We start from the raw sequence: 15,814 nt of genomic DNA, 5'->3' as shown, positions 1-15,814 counted from the left end.
CTTTAAATATAGAAAATACATCGCTAAACCAACGAGTTTGATCCAGATGATCATTTTATATATATTTATATTGGTTCAATCAAAAAAAGTGTGGGCTCGGTTTCTGGAACATTTGGGAAATTTTCACTGTGGCTTTATTGAGGTCCTGCCTAAAGTTTTTTTTCTCGAGTGTCTTTCCAAATACAAAATGGTTTTATAAACAAGTTTTGACAGCACATCAAGACAAGGCAAAGCAGATGTGTTATGTGGCCTAAAAAGACAAAAGCTTTTAGATGCAAAACCATTAATCTTTCACTCCACAGTTTATCATTTTTAAGTTGAAATGTGTGTATCCATAAATCTCCATTTGGCTTGGAAGGTTACACAGTACTGACTGTTCTTCCTTTGGTTTTCTTTGCTTATTCTGTCATTCGTTCTCTCATTCTGTTGTTTGTGTGGTTTTGAACTCATCTCTACTTGACCACAATAAGAATAACCTCCCTCTCTTTTATTTTTCTCCCAATCACACAAACACACACAATCCACAGTGCGAAGAACATATGAAAACACCCAAAAAGACATTGTACACAATGATCAGACACAAATATAGACTGTTTTGGTTGAAACTAAAGAAGCTGAAGTGCTCAGATGTCATGTTAAATTCCTCATTGTATTGATAGCAGCAAACTAGATGGTTCTGCTCAAAGCTGACTGTTAGTGTTGGATAGGTTAGTTTGGACCTCAAGATTTAGTGCTGTTCTCACCAAACTGACCAAATAATCAAATACAAACAGTAACTCGAAGACTCTTCAGGAAAATGACCTGGTGGATGGAGTCATTGCCCTCTAGTGGTTAAAAAAGCAACAGCAATCAGCTTATTATGAATGTGGGTAGTTGACAATGTGCAGGCATGTATTTTCACAGAAATAAGATTGGATTAATCTTTTTTTTTTTGAAATGTATAAAAAAAAAGTTAACTGAAAAGGTAATGTAGTATATGGCAAGCCGTTTTAACATTCAATCCTTAAAACCTACACTGTAAAAAATGATTTTTTGGTGAGGTAAATACTACTGAAAAAAAAACAAGTTCAGTTTAGTTCAGGCAAGAATTTAAAAAACGAAGTAAATTCCATATCAGTACTTAATTCAAGCGAGTAGAAATGAAAGAGTAAATATCAACTCAATTAAATTAAGTAAAAATTACTCAGCTTTTCTGATACTGGGGTTCCCATGCACTGGACCTTGAATAATTAATGAGGTTAATTTTTCACTGGTTTCCAGCTGTATTTACACTGTTTTATCATTGCTTTTGTTGTCAGGATTAGTAACTTGCCATTTTGTGACATTTCGAGTACATTTTCTGCTCAAAATGACACATTCAAACACAAAAACGATCCATCAAATGTTACCATCATTGTGTATTGTCTACCAAGTATTGAGGTCTTTGCATTCACATGATGCTTAACATCTGACAAGCTATAGTATAAATTACTTAGATAATTTAAGTAAAGCACATACTATAAATGACTGGTATAATTCAATATTATTGTTTGAGTGAACTGTAATGCAAAGGAAATTTCAACTAATTAATATATTAATCAACCTTTTACTAGCCAAGTTACAGTTACTTATTTTCTTTGTTACTTTCACTTAACTAGGTTAAGTAAAGTTTACTTAATTCCATATTCCAAGTAAATTTTACTCATAGTATATGAAGTCATACAAACTGCAAGTATGATCATTACATTTAAAATTGTTTTAAATACTGTTTTATTTATATGCAGATCAAAGTAACTAAAATGCAAATGATCAGAATACCATAAACTAATTTGATTTTATTATGGTGTTATCCTGCTCCATAACCGGTATGTACGCATGCATGTAAATAATTAAAGCCCCACCAAGTGACACCTAAATTCAGGACGTATTGTAGTGAATTCTGCAGTAATACTGTTTGCTTTTAGCCCTGTATTAGACCGGAAAGTGACTTTGCCAATGGAATGAGCACATGATGCAATCAAGACTCAAATCTGCGTTCCTATGGGAGCACTACAGCTCAAACCTGTCAAGAGTAAATGCTCTACCACCGCGTAACAGCTCTGACATCGCCATTGACAGCTATACAGGTGGCACCGAGAAACAGAAATCACTGCATGGCTTTCAGACAACGAATTGACTTTAATACATTTTCAAGTAAAAGTGTTTACATATGGTATAAAAAATAAAGGAGGGAGCCAACAAAGATGAACAGACGAGACAGATTGCAAGACCAGTCGCTTTCAGATATATCCCATGCGACTTCACATGTGCGATAAGCAAACGTGTGCTAAATCCTTTATAGTGCAATAAAATCAATGCAAAAAGAGATGAAATGTGAGTAGGAAGAGATCATCTCTGTGTCTAAAGCTTCTCGATTTTACACAATGTGCCTACGCTGTTATATTTAACTGTGGTTTTTATTATTTTACATTTTCTGGTTTTGACATCATTTGATCAGTCTACAGTTGGAGACAGTCCTGACAGACAAAAGAGGAGAGGAGAAGATCATTTTCCTCTTTTGAAAGACATTGCTGCATTTCCCAAATATTTGAAGTCCACGTCTAACTGTCTTAAAGACTGAAACTAGCAAGTAGCAAGTAGAAACTGATGTAAAAATTCAGTCTCTTGGACATGCACGTGATTTGGTCCGTTGTCCAGGGTATCTGGAATCAGACGACAGAGATGAAGATGACAGCGTCCTCATCCTCGGTGGATTGTTTGAGGCTCAGCAAGATTGGACGACAGCAGGCAGCCTCTTCGATATCAGAGATTTCCCCTGAAACACGAGACAAAAAGGGGAAGACAAATGATTTTATATGGTATTGGGCAGTGACAACAGCCAACATATCAATATTTAAGCATGCTAAACAGAAAATGACCCCTTTTAGAAAAATTATATTATAGGGATAGTTCACCCCCCCAAAAAAACAATGCCATCATACTCGTCATCACGCTGTTCCAAACTTTCTAGTGTGAGGTCATTTGTTATTCACTAAAAGTTTTGTTTTCTACAGTAGCTCTCAAATATTGAATAGAAAATATATTAAATTAAATAAAAAATTGTATTACAATTATTTCATATTTGAATGTACTCTCCCATTTAAAAGTTTGGCATTGGTAAGTTTTTGTAAAATGTTTTTGAAAGAAGTCTCACCAAGGCTGCAAAAATACAATTAAACAGTAATATTGTGAAATATTATATTATTATTTTAGACAACTGTCTGCCATTTTAATATATTTGAAAATGTATTCCTGTGATCATCAACATCATTCCTCCAGTCTTCAGGGTCACATGATCCTTCAGAAATCATTATAATATGCTGATTTGCTGCTCAAGAAATATTTCTGATTATTATCAATGTTGAAAACAGTTGTGCTGCTTAATATTTTTGTGGAAACCGTGATATATGTTATTGTCAGGATTCTAGATTCAAGTTCAAAAGAATAGAATTTACTTCACAGACATTTTTTGGAACAATGTAAAAGTCTTTACTGTCACTTTTGAACAATGAGTTAATGATGTTTAATAAAATTATTTCGTAAAAAAAAAATTTTTTTTTTAGTTTTAATTTAGTTTGTACAGTATAAAACAGCAATATCGATGACTTGTATGATGCTTTGTAATATTTTTGTAGCTCAGCCTCGCCATTCACCTTCATTGTATGGAAAAAAAACGTTTGTCTCCATTTGTGTTGAATGGAAGAAAATAAATCAATGTTTTTTGGGTGATCTTTTCCTTCAACAGAAACATCAGATGTATCCCAGACTACTCAAGTGTTGTTTACACTAATGCGTTTTCGTTTCAAAACAGCTTTTTAAAGGGTTAGTTCACCCAAAAATGAAAATCTGTAATTACTCACCCTCATGTTGTTCCAACCCCTTAAGACTTCCGTTGATCTTCGGAACACAAATTAAGATATTTTTGACGAAATCTGAGGGCTGGCTCACTCCTTTATAAGCTTCTATGTAATTTCATCTGCCAGCCCAGAAAAGTTAGTAAAAATATCTGTAAAATAGTCCAAGTGACTACAAGTTTATCAAGCGACGAGAATACTTTTTGTGCAAAAAAATAAAATAATGACTTTATTCAACTATTCATTTTCCTCTGTGTGGGCCTCTGAGTGAGTTCACGTAATGTAACAGCGCAGCGCTTCTTGGTTGTACGTCAGAACGTAGGCTCACTATTGGCCGACGCTTGTCATGTGTGTGATGCGTGTGACGTCATCAAAAATATCTTAATTTGGGTTCCGAGGATGAGCGAAAGTGTTACAGGGTTGGAACAACATGAGGGCGAGTAATAACTGACAGAATTTAGATTTTTGGGTGAATTAACCCTTTAAAATGAAGACCATACTGGCGTTTCCATAGCCTGACTACGTCAGACTTCTTACTTCCGCTCAATTTCATTTCGCTTCTGTACTCAGTCTGAGAGGCGGGCTGAGAGCCGTGACGTAGACACTGATTGGACCGTGGATGCGTAGATTTACTTCACATAATCTGCAAAAGTCGTTCACAGCCATGTTCACTCCGGTATTTCGCTCGATGGTTTTGTTTTCGCATCATACATGTGTTTACAGTGGAAGTTAGATGCGCCTGAGCATGCGCATAACACGCGCCATAACCAAACGTTATGTGATTGGCTTACGGGAACCAATGATTTTAAACTTCAGACAAGCGCCTCTCCGCGAGAAAGAAAACGCTTTTCAATTATGCCATGCCAGACTCTGTCTACGAAGCAAAGCGAAGTAGCAGAGTTTGGTATTACCAGGCTAGCGTTTCCATTGCATTTCAGAAAAAAAATCTGTTCACGCAACACGACTAAAACCACATGATCATTCATGCACACTTGGCATGTGCGTAGTGTAAACAGCTGCCAATTGCTCTAATAATAGCTTGCTTCTTGCGCATGTAGGCAGCTGCAGTATTATTAAATGCAGAGTTTAACTGCACAATGGCTGCTAAAAAGCACAACAAAGTCAGCAAAGCTTGCAGTTCAATCTCAGTGTTATTGTTAACACGGTCGTCGAGGCTGGTCTATTACAGAGCCATTGAGAGAGACAGCTCTGGTTTGTTATCGTTGTGTTCTGGTAGCGTAATTTGGGAAGCCACACTTTCCTTTACAAGAATCTCCGTTTTGGTCTGTTCACACTGAAATGCAACCCCAGAGTTTTCAAACTAGAATCAAAAGATTCCAAAAGTCTCAGTTTTTGAAGGTCGAAAACTCCGGAGTAGTGTAGATGCCAGGCGTAACCGTAGCAAAAGTTATGCATATTAAAACGAAAACGCACTAGTGTAAACAGGGCCTTAGACAGATACGAACAGGAGCAACACACACACAGGTCAAGGAGAAGCAGGGTTACCTGGAAGAAATGCCTTCCTTCAAAACAAGTTCTTACTTTTCTGTGGACAAGATAGAGAAAAGTGAACAGGTACACATTTTGGCAGCTGTTGCAACAGAAGACCAAAATGCAAAGTCATGCAAACCCACAGCTAAACACTTCATTTAAAGATGACACAAATAACAAGAAGAGAAGAGCTTGCTTAACCCTGTAGGAAAACATGAATTAACATGACATCACAAGGTTTGGGGGAGGGGGCGGGATAAAGAACCAAACAAGCTTCATCTGACCAGAGCTGCTGTCTGATTGGTCAGGTAAGCCATCACTGAGGGGGCGGGGCCACTACCACTTACCACATTACGAGTGAACTTTTCAAATGAGGTTCTGCGATCCTGTATGCTTCCCGACTTCAGTCAACAAGATAAAGAGTGAAAAAAGGGACTACAGCATGGTGTGTCTGAATGAGTATGTGTATATCAAATAGAATCAGGCTAATATATCCGTCTATTTGTGTCAATTCAAATGTATCAGATTTAACACTTAGTTATTTCCACAGATTGTCTCTTTCTGGAGCTTTTGCACCACTAATTCATTTTTTATACTGTGGTTTCTAATAAATATAATATTCCCCCAAATAATAATACTTCCCTTTTACTGCTGGTATTAATAAAACATCATTATTATTGCACCAAACTAATTCACATCATGCTATCATAACCTCAATCCCAAAATACACATTTTGGTATTCCAGGAAGCATGTTCTTGGATTCAAAAACAGCCGGAAGAGAGTGACACTGTAGAACAGAATGCAGGGACTAATGTTTTTTTAAAGTTGAGCTATTTTTCAAGCAGGTCCCTATAAACCTACAGATCATAGATTTATGTTTCTGTCGTGGTACGTGCATTACACATAAGCAACAAATGCCTTAAAACATTTTAACATTCTCATTACTCAGTAATTAATTATAACCTACTGTACAGTTTTTCAAGGGTGGGCTACTGTCATTTTTCCGTTCAATGGTGCGCTTGATGAATGAATTACATAAAAGTTATTCGTGTCACGTGAACAAAAGCACATTCCTTCCATGAGTGTTATTGTCGCGAATCGCGCTCTCGCTGACATAGCCTATAGGCTACTACCTGATGATCAGTAGCGGTTCACTAAGTAAAATTCAATAAATACCTATATACAATAAGCAACTATTAAATAATAAAATAACTAGATAACTTGCTGACTAAAATCAGCTTGAAAATCCTAGGCTACCTCATGAAACAAATGTGAATCCGTAATTTCTTTACAATTTAAAAGTACGCGGTGTTATTTCATCAGTCAATTATGAAAGTCTGGTGGATGAAAGCTTCTGGCAACATTAAATTCGGGAGACTAGAGAATTCACGAGTGCACAGGACAAAGTTTGAGAGCGCACACGTAAAATCTGAGCGAGAGCAGAATCATGAGATCGCTGTATTTGTTTTGTGCTCGAGTGAAAAAGATCTGCCTGCGAGCGGAGATCTTCATTACATGGATGCGTTCTTGCATTACAATAATGTCTCTCAATGTTTGTCATTAAAATAAAGCCATGGAAACGGCCTCAAATTAACTATAAAAACGAGAGGAAAGTCATGGCTAAAAGCTGCAATCATTTTTTTTTATTGGCTAAAATGAATGGAGACTATCTCGTGTTTTTCTGTGGGTGTTCGACCATTTCCGTGGGGGCTCGGGGACCGGCGCCTATTCTACTGATAACATGTTCAATGCAATGCAAATAAAACAAACAAACAAACCTAAAATCTACATTCACTGATTTATGAATCTGACACAAAGATATACAGCAAATACTTCTATATAATATGAGATTAATTTCACATACAATATGATTCAAAAGTTTGGGGTCAGTTCGATTTTTTTTAATTATTACTATTATTATTTGAAATAAATTAATACATTTATTCCACAAAGATGCATTGAATTGATCAAAATTGACAGTAAAGTCATCAATAATGTTACAAAACATTTCTATTTCAAATAAATGCTGTTCTTTTAAACTTTCTATTCGTCAGTGAATCCTGAAAAAATTGTTTTCAACATTCATAAAAATCATTTTTTCTTGGTTAACAAATCAGCATATTAGAATGATTTCTGAAGGACAGGAATAATGACTGCTAAAAATTCAGCTTTGCCATCACATTAATAAAATTTAATATTAAAATAGAAAACAGCTATTTTAAATAATAGTAATACAATTTCGAATATTGCTGTTTTTACAGTATTTTTGATCAAATAAATTAGACTTAAAAAATCGTACCGACCCAAACTTTTGAACGGTAGTACATTTACCAATCAGGGCATGTAGATGCAGTCAGAGTATTCAAGATGAGTTATTCTATCCTGTCAAATTGCTTAAAACATTTTACCTTTTTCTTAGCCTGCAGAAGTTCCTGGTAGGCACTGGATCTAATGAAACGACTGTAAGAGTCACTCTTCATCAGCTTATAGATGTGTTCCTGGGAGACACACATTTACATGTTTATATGGCTTGTTTTCATTTAAAAAAATGTGAAAATGAAAATCACTGTAGCTGCTAAAAACACATAATCCTCACCTGTGCATCTTCAAAAGCGTATCGTCCAGGGTCTTTGATGTTCTGTGTGGTTTTGTCGTAGCTCTTCGAGTCAACGTTGATGGCACTGGGGGCTCCAGGAGCCAAAAACTCCTCCCAGATCTCCTGCACCCGTGTTGGCACCTCACGGATCGGCCTCCTCTTTAACTCCTGCGCTGCCAACCAGAATCTGAGTTTTGGATAACAAAAGAGAATCAATTTGCAGTATAAAAAGACAATGCATGCGGCAAAAGTAGTTGCGTTACTCTTCAACCGCCAGCAGGGGGCATGAAAAGGAAGTGTAGGTTTACCTGAGGTTTTCTGAGCTGAATTCAGACTCCAGGAACTTGAGAAACTGCTCTCGCCCAATGGGATCTTTCAACACTTCGTCGATTCTAAAACCCCAACGTCTAACTCTAGTCTGACCAGGTTCCTTACTGTTCCAACACACACAAAAACACATTATACATACACACTGATTTGTAAAAACAATAATAATATTTAGTGTGTATTTTTGAAACAGACCTGGCCTCCATCTCCCAGAACGTTGTGTCATCTGATATCCAGGGGTTGGAGGGATCAGAAGTGGACAGGAACGGATCATAGTCTGAATACTGCTCAGTATAACTCAGCAAACTACAAGACCATCAAAAACAGAGTTAGGGATAAAAGAGAGGAAGAAAAAGGCCACTTAAGGGCGCTATCTATTAGTAAAACAAGCATGCCAAAACACTGTGATATATTCAGGTGCCAGAACATACTAGTTATATGACTCATTTTCCAGTTGAACTATTCAATAAGAAAACATTGGTGTTGGGGAATGTTTCTTTTTGATTGTATTATTCATTATCAAAAGCAAGTAATTACCATGAACCTTGTGTGTGTGTAATGCCTACTTGTTTATTTAATCATTTATTTAATAACTGACTTGATTTTTTTTATCACAGGAATTCACGCCCGCAAATTGTGAACCATTGTCCATTATTTTGAGAGCAATTGTTGATAAAGAAAAATGTCATGCCCAATATTGGAAATATTTCCATTTTAAACCATAAATATGACTTGTTGATATCACAAAAGCAATATGCAAACTTTGTGCAAAAGTTCTGTCGGTGAAGAAGTCTCAAACCCTAGACATTTATTCACTACATAAAGTGAAAGTAAAAACTGACTGAGCTTTTGACATCTGACGCTGCATTAACGGTGCATACTCTCTCAGAGACAATAAGAGCTGCATCTACTTCAATATGTGCTGATAACGGTATTATAGGCACATCGTTTTTTTGATCATTTTGCCTGTGTTAATGCCAACTGTATAAAATGTGCCACATGTGTGAATAATTTTATTATTTCACCCCTATTTCCTTTCAAAATAAATCTATTTTGCACTAGGTACATAAAATAGTTCCACTCAGGACCTTAAGGACAAAAATGTCCCCACTGAAACTCATTAAAAGTGCCATTAAACTATAAAATGATGTAATCTTTGTTAATAGGCTTTCATTCTGTTGGCAAGGCTTCAAAAATGTTAAAAAAAATTACCAGATGGTGCCATTTTCTCAGGTTTGGCCTATAAAGCAAATACTTGCTTTATTCCTGTTTTCTGCTTCTGCATATTATTGAGCCAATTGGAAAAATTATGCAGCCATAATTTTGTGGGTGTTTTGGTATGAATGTCAGAGTGTGGTTTGTATGTGTGCAATAAAAAAAATTGTGTGTGTGTGCTTGTAATATTTGAGAGAAAAATTCTACTGGAAATCACAAATCCAACCACTGTGTGCACCAGTGGAGTTTTGCTAACATCTAATATGGAAAATATGGCACTGCGCCCAGACAAAATCTTACTGAAAGCAAATTTTTTGAGATATCAACCTCAAATTTGGGACACGATTTATGGCTTTGATTTTCTAGTTCAACATGTTTCATAAAATATATGTTTTATAAAAAAATGTGTTCATAAATCACTTTCATAAACTTAAACCTCTATAACCTTTTTTTTGGTTTCACTTTTTAACCTTTTTTCATGTCAACAATAATCCGCCAAGGGTCTTTAAAATGAGACCAAACTTAAGTCTGTAGACATTTTTTTATGACAGTTTTTTGACAAATATATTTTGTCCTCCATGGACCTATGTGTAACTTTTTTTTAACTGACGCATTAATTGGAAATGCCAAATCCTCTTGATATGCTGACAGCTGATGCTTTGATGACATCTATGGATATCGTCGATACACAATATCATCGTCTATCGGTGCAACCTGGTATGGTGGCAAATCAGGTCCTCTCTTGAAATCGGGTCTCTGTTAGGACCCCAAGCGAACCCATTGGCTCAAATTACTTTTATTAAAAAAAGTTGGATGAGAAAATAATTTTACAAAATGTGACATTAAAAAGTGTATAAATCACTTGTTTTTCTAAAATAACACTGTCCAACAGCGACACCCGCGGGTAAAGTTACAGCGGGAGGCTTGCCTCCCCTGAGCCCATTGACTTTTAACAGACCCCCTAAAGCGTATAGTGGGTTTGGTGGGGGGTAATTGAGAATGAATAGGGGAAAGTCACGTGAGATGAGGCAATGCCTCCATCATGATAGGATTGGATATGACTTATAATTGGTTTGTCAGATAAATCTTGCCGTGTACGTTTGCGAATTGGTCACACACACACATATAGAGGCTTTTCTGAAATGTTTAATATGCAGTCGTGTTATTGCAGGAAAATCCGCAGCACATATCTGAATGTGTTATGCTTATCAGTGACTTTATACACAAGGCAACATTACAATGATTGTGAAAACAAATATATCCTTGATCCCAGGTTTCCAAGTTAAAATTGATTATTTGCCAGTTGGATATTATAGTGTGCATTAAACGCACGCTACTTCCTCAAACACTGATGCACATTTTATATTTTGGACCATCATTTATTGTTGCAAAGTGAGTTTAATTTCACGCTGCACTAAAATCTTAGTGCTTCAAGATGTTGTGGCATCCTAATAGAGCCATTGATCTCACAGAGGAAGAAAATTTGAGGACGAGAAACAGAAACGTGTTTGTCAGCATGAGCAATATCTACACAGACTATTAAAGTGATCGATAAGAAAATGTTTAAGCACTGTAGAATAATGAAGACCTGTGGATCGATCACAGCACAGATGTTCTCTCTCTCTCACTCTCTGACTTACCTCTCTGCAACTTTGGACATTTTCAATCGATGCCGGTCTAACTGTGCTTGCCGAAACTTGATCTGGAAGGACAAAAGTGGTAATAGTCAGGGTGAGTGTATGTGGGTATGTGTGTGTGTGTGTGTGTAAACAGGTGGCAAATACAGCCATTAATTAACTAAAATTTGCAGTTTTCCATACAGCTGCTGGAAAAAAAAAACAGCTGATCAGGCTGATCAGTTCTGAAAGTTTGAAAAAGCGTTGGTCACTTTTTTATAGAGCCCTGCACATATGCCATGCAGAAGAAAAAAAATGGATCTTGTGGCCATGATTTAGGAATTTGTTCCCATAACTAATTAATTCATGGCCACATGTTAATTCATTCCCCCATTTTACTTAAACGGTGGTTACATTGTTCTAATTTGATTCCTAATTTTAATTTAGTTAAATTATGGTCACAATTTAATTAAAACAAGGAACTGAATTAGTATAACGGGGCCAGTATTTAATGACACAAAGTGAACAAATTAATTTGTCATGGGAACGAATTCTTAATTCACAGCCATGAAATCCAACTGGCTAGCCAGATAAACACCAGCTTGGCTAGGCTGGGAGTCCAGCTAGAGTAGAGTATCTCAAACCAAGTGGAATATTGGTTAAACAAAAATGTTTAATTGAAATACTCTGCCTATAAACACACAGGACCAAGCAGGCGTTACCTGTTCCTGAAGCTCTTCCTCGGTTGGTTGCTTGGCCTCAGCGGCTGGTGTGTGGGTCGGGCTATGGCTGCGAATGTCATTCTGAAGGCCATACACAGACTGTGGAAACCATCAGAATAATTTACAACCATATTTACATAAATTTAAATCAGTAATTAGAGAAGAGATTTCTGTGTGTTTGCATCAGTGATTGGGGATTTCACATGGACAGCTGCGCGACTGTTGAGGTGAGCTGTTCTTGATTGGTAAAGTGTTGGATTTTGTTAGGCTGTCTGATTCGTGGATTGATTCAAGTCTGATTTGGTATTCTGATTGGCTCAGTGGTTGATTGATTCATTTGTCAAATGCAAAGGTTCCATAATATAATGAGTGGGATAACTGCTTTAGTGATTAGTCACATGGTTTAGGAGATTAAAAGCTGAAGTACTTTGCACATTGGTGTTATTGCATCACCTTTCTTGTTTTGTGAGGGTTCTTCATTCTGGATGATTTCTTTATGTCCACTTCTGTTGTGTTCACACACCCTGGCTGAAACACACACACACACACACACACACACGGTCAATATAACTGTCAATTCTCTAGATGACCTATAATTTATGGTTGCCAGGCATCCATGTTGCTTCGACCACCTGATGCTTTGCACATCATAGAAATATATACATAGATTCTTCATTAGCGACTATACGTAAGCCAGTTGCCGTATTGTAACGGTCAAAGCTGGTCCGTGAACATTCGAGATCAAGTTGACTGTGCGTCTGCAACCGTAGTTATACACATGTATGAATATCTTGATCTGCAATAGACTTCAGTAGATGATTTTACAAGACGAAAGCGTCAGCTAACATGGCATTAAAAAGTTTTCATAGTAAAAGTAAAAACATTAGAAAGTACCATAGTATTGAGTTAATAAATTTAAACACATAAACCAACACATTCTCTGTCCCACATCCCTGTGAATTTCTTCAGGAATTGAAATCTCTGCGGTTTTACAACCAGAAGCTGCACAATGTTGTGGCATCATTGATTCTTACTGTGACTGACGACATGCTGACCGTTCCAAGATGGCCGACATGTCTGTAGCAGTCGAATATTGCATCTACGTACATATCTTTGGTGCACCTTACCTGTATACTCCCTCCTGTTTAAGGAAACTGAAGTGATATTTTAAAAGGCATGGAACTGTCAGTCAAACAGTTTCCTGTGGGTTGGACTATTTTAGCTCACAAAGGACCCAATGTTTCTACACTCAAATATAGGATGAACTTTAGGTCCAAGCCTCCAATGTATGTTGAGAGAGAGAAAACAGCCTCAAGACACAAGAGTTCTGTAATAAACCCCATTTGAACCCACACTGGCTATATATGGACATGATCTGCAGCATCTCACTATTGCATGTCAGCTTGAAAGATCAAGCCAAGTTAGCATGAAATTGCTAATGAGAAGGATCAGCTCAATGTAATTGAGGGAGAAATTGCTGCTTCCTTCAAAACAAACAGCTTAAATACACACAAGGCATAAAGCAATACACACCAGGTGATTCACACATAGACACTCAAAAACACATAGAATGGTACAATAATAATAATACTATAAAATATATATTCTTCAAAAACTATTTAAGAAAAATCTAATGAAATGCATTGTAACTACAGTTACTACTGCGGAACTGTTATTAGTAATACAATCCTAGTAAATCATAGGCTCTTCGCTTTCTCGGTTAGATCAATATAATAATGGTTATATACTGTGTACAAACATACATAAATATTTATGTATGTGCATTACAGTTTTTGAAATTAGTATTAGCCTGAATATATGTAGATACTATTATAGTTAAAATAAAAAAATACATTAATTATTAACAATAAATAGTACAATAAAATAAAATAAATTAATAATAAATTAATAAACATATTAAAATATAATATAGGATATATCAAACAGATATATAATATATAATATAGATCAAGTAAGAACATCTCTTTAGGGGACACCTGCACATTTTCACTTTTTACTTTGTAGAATATTGTCTAAGGAAATCGATGATATATGATTGTTAGAATGTGTGTTTTAGTTTTAGGGCTAGCCAGCAATTTTGCAAGCTCAGAGGTTATTCCATCAGCCCAGAGGTGCTTTAACACGGTTGTGTCATTCCTCTGTGAGGGAACAACTTCAAACACTTGAGAACAACAAAGAATAATTCTGAAAAGGAAAAGAGAATAGCTGCATTGTTCTTACATGGACTTGCCTGCTTTTACACACACATTCACTCACCACTGGTCTGTGCACATCCCAGAAAGCTCTCTCCTGACTGTCCAGTATTTTCCTCTCAATTTTGTCTCTTTTCTTATCGACTCTGTACAGACAGAACACAGAAGCCGAAGCAATTAAAGCATTTAACTTCCAAAAGAAAAGACAAACATGCAATGAACCGTACAACAAAGCTGAAAAGTCATAAACTTGCCTGTTTTGGCACTCAGAGGCACTATAGTGCTCACAGAATTGCCTTGAATTTCAATTTAAGCAGCAGAAGTGACTTATAAGACAAGTTCTGTCCAATCCAAAAACAATTTTGCAGTGCAAATTATGTCCAAGAGACTTTTAAAATCCATTAGCACAGACAACATAAGAAAACCCACAGATTAACAGATATTTCAAGAGATCCAGCGATTAATATTTGAATTCTTGCTGTGTAAAGAGTCACTTTCCTATGGAAGCTTGTTTCCGCCACAGAATAAAACATTTTAAGAGATAATTGCGACTTTTTATCTCACAATTGCGAGTTTACATCTCGCAATTCTGACTTTATTTCTCAGAATTTTGAGATCTAAAAGTCAGAATTGCGTGAAATAAAGTCGCAATTGCGTGTTATAAAGTCAGAATTGCGTGAAATAAAGTCGCAATTGCGTGTTATAAAGTCAGAATTGCGAGATATAAAGTCAGAATTGCGAGATATAAAGTCACAATTGCGTCTTATAAAGTCAGAATTCTGACTTTTTTTCTCGCAATTGCGACTTTACATCACGCAATTCTGACTTTATAATACGCAATTGGGAGATATAAAGTCAGAATTGCATGATATAAAGTCGCAATTGCGTGTTATAAAGTCAGAATTGTGAGATAAACTATTCTGAGGTAAAAAAAAAAAAAAAAGTCCGTCTTTTTTTCCCCCTTTAGAATTGGACTTTATATCTCACAATTGTGTTTATATCTCACAATTCTGAGAAAATATGTCAGAATTGCGAGATATAAAGTCGCAATTGCGTGTTATAAAGTCAGAATTGCGTGATATAAAGTCGCAATTGCGAGAAAAAAAGTCTGAATTCTGACTTTATAACACGCAATTGCGACTTTATATCTCGCAATTCTGACTTTATAACACGCAATTCAGACTTTATTTCACGCAATTCTGACTTTATATCTCGCAATTCTGACTTTATAACACGCAATTGCGACTTTATTTCACGCAATTCTGACTTTGTATCTCGCAATTCTGAGATAAAAAGTCGCAATTATCATTTAATTTTTTTTATTTTGTGGCGGAAACAAGCTTCCATACTTTCCTGTCTTCTGACTGGGTGGCATGCTTTTACAAATGCACAAAGAAAAATAGCCAATAAAGATTGGGAAAGACCAGAACTGACCACACTCTGAAAGATACATACTTTGCTTGAGCCTCTGCTTGCATAAATATAAACTCCCATTTCCTGGCGAATGCCCGCTGTAGTCGCGCTAAACTCTCCTGGAAGAGAAAAAAAAATAGCATTTTTAAACAAAGTTTAAAAAAACAAAGACTTTTTGGAGATATAGAAGCCATTTATTTAACTTAAAGAGTGTTTTCAAATGTATTTAACTTAAAGAGAGGGGGGGGGGGGGGGGGGGGGTCTACTAGAATATGTTTTCATGCTTGATTTTTCAAAAAACTAATTATTTTTCACATATTTTACATTATTGCTGCACCTCTTTTCCCA

The 15,814-nt window shown here is 36.2% G+C and overlaps 1 protein-coding gene across 4 annotated transcripts in view; it reads right to left on the bottom strand.

Moving 5' to 3' along the window:
- Positions 1 to 1,715: 1,715 nt before the first annotated feature.
- The window catches only part of rgs7a (regulator of G protein signaling 7a), a 63,521-nt gene continuing 49,422 nt past the window's right edge, over positions 1,716 to 15,814 (bottom strand). For 2 of the 4 annotated variants that reach the window (XM_084393354.1, XM_084393355.1), the window contains 11 exons: positions 15,509 to 15,585; positions 14,118 to 14,199; positions 12,294 to 12,368; positions 11,841 to 11,939; positions 11,143 to 11,204; positions 8,483 to 8,593; positions 8,269 to 8,394; positions 7,961 to 8,147; positions 7,773 to 7,862; positions 5,379 to 5,418; positions 1,913 to 2,794 (listed from right to left, as the gene is read on the bottom strand). In XM_084393354.1, the coding sequence (XP_084249480.1) occupies positions 5,398 to 5,418; positions 7,773 to 7,862; positions 7,961 to 8,147; positions 8,269 to 8,394; positions 8,483 to 8,593; positions 11,143 to 11,204; positions 11,841 to 11,939; positions 12,294 to 12,368; positions 14,118 to 14,199; positions 15,509 to 15,585 (930 nt within the window). In that variant the 3' untranslated portion in view covers positions 1,913 to 2,794; positions 5,379 to 5,397. Of the gene's footprint in view, positions 2,795 to 5,378; positions 5,419 to 7,772; positions 7,863 to 7,960; positions 8,148 to 8,268; positions 8,395 to 8,482; positions 8,594 to 11,142; positions 11,205 to 11,840; positions 11,940 to 12,293; positions 12,369 to 14,117; positions 14,200 to 15,508; positions 15,586 to 15,814 lie in introns of all 4 variants that reach the window. The other 2 variants (XM_084393353.1, XM_084393352.1) reach the window with 1 other exon arrangement.

Source organism: Rutilus rutilus (genome assembly GCF_951802725.1).
Source record: "Rutilus rutilus genome assembly, chromosome: 21".
In the NCBI taxonomy this organism is placed as follows: domain Eukaryota; kingdom Metazoa; phylum Chordata; class Actinopteri; order Cypriniformes; family Leuciscidae; genus Rutilus; species Rutilus rutilus.
The sequence above is the reverse complement of the archived record's forward strand: the minus strand, read 5'-3'. Positions and strand labels throughout refer to the sequence as shown.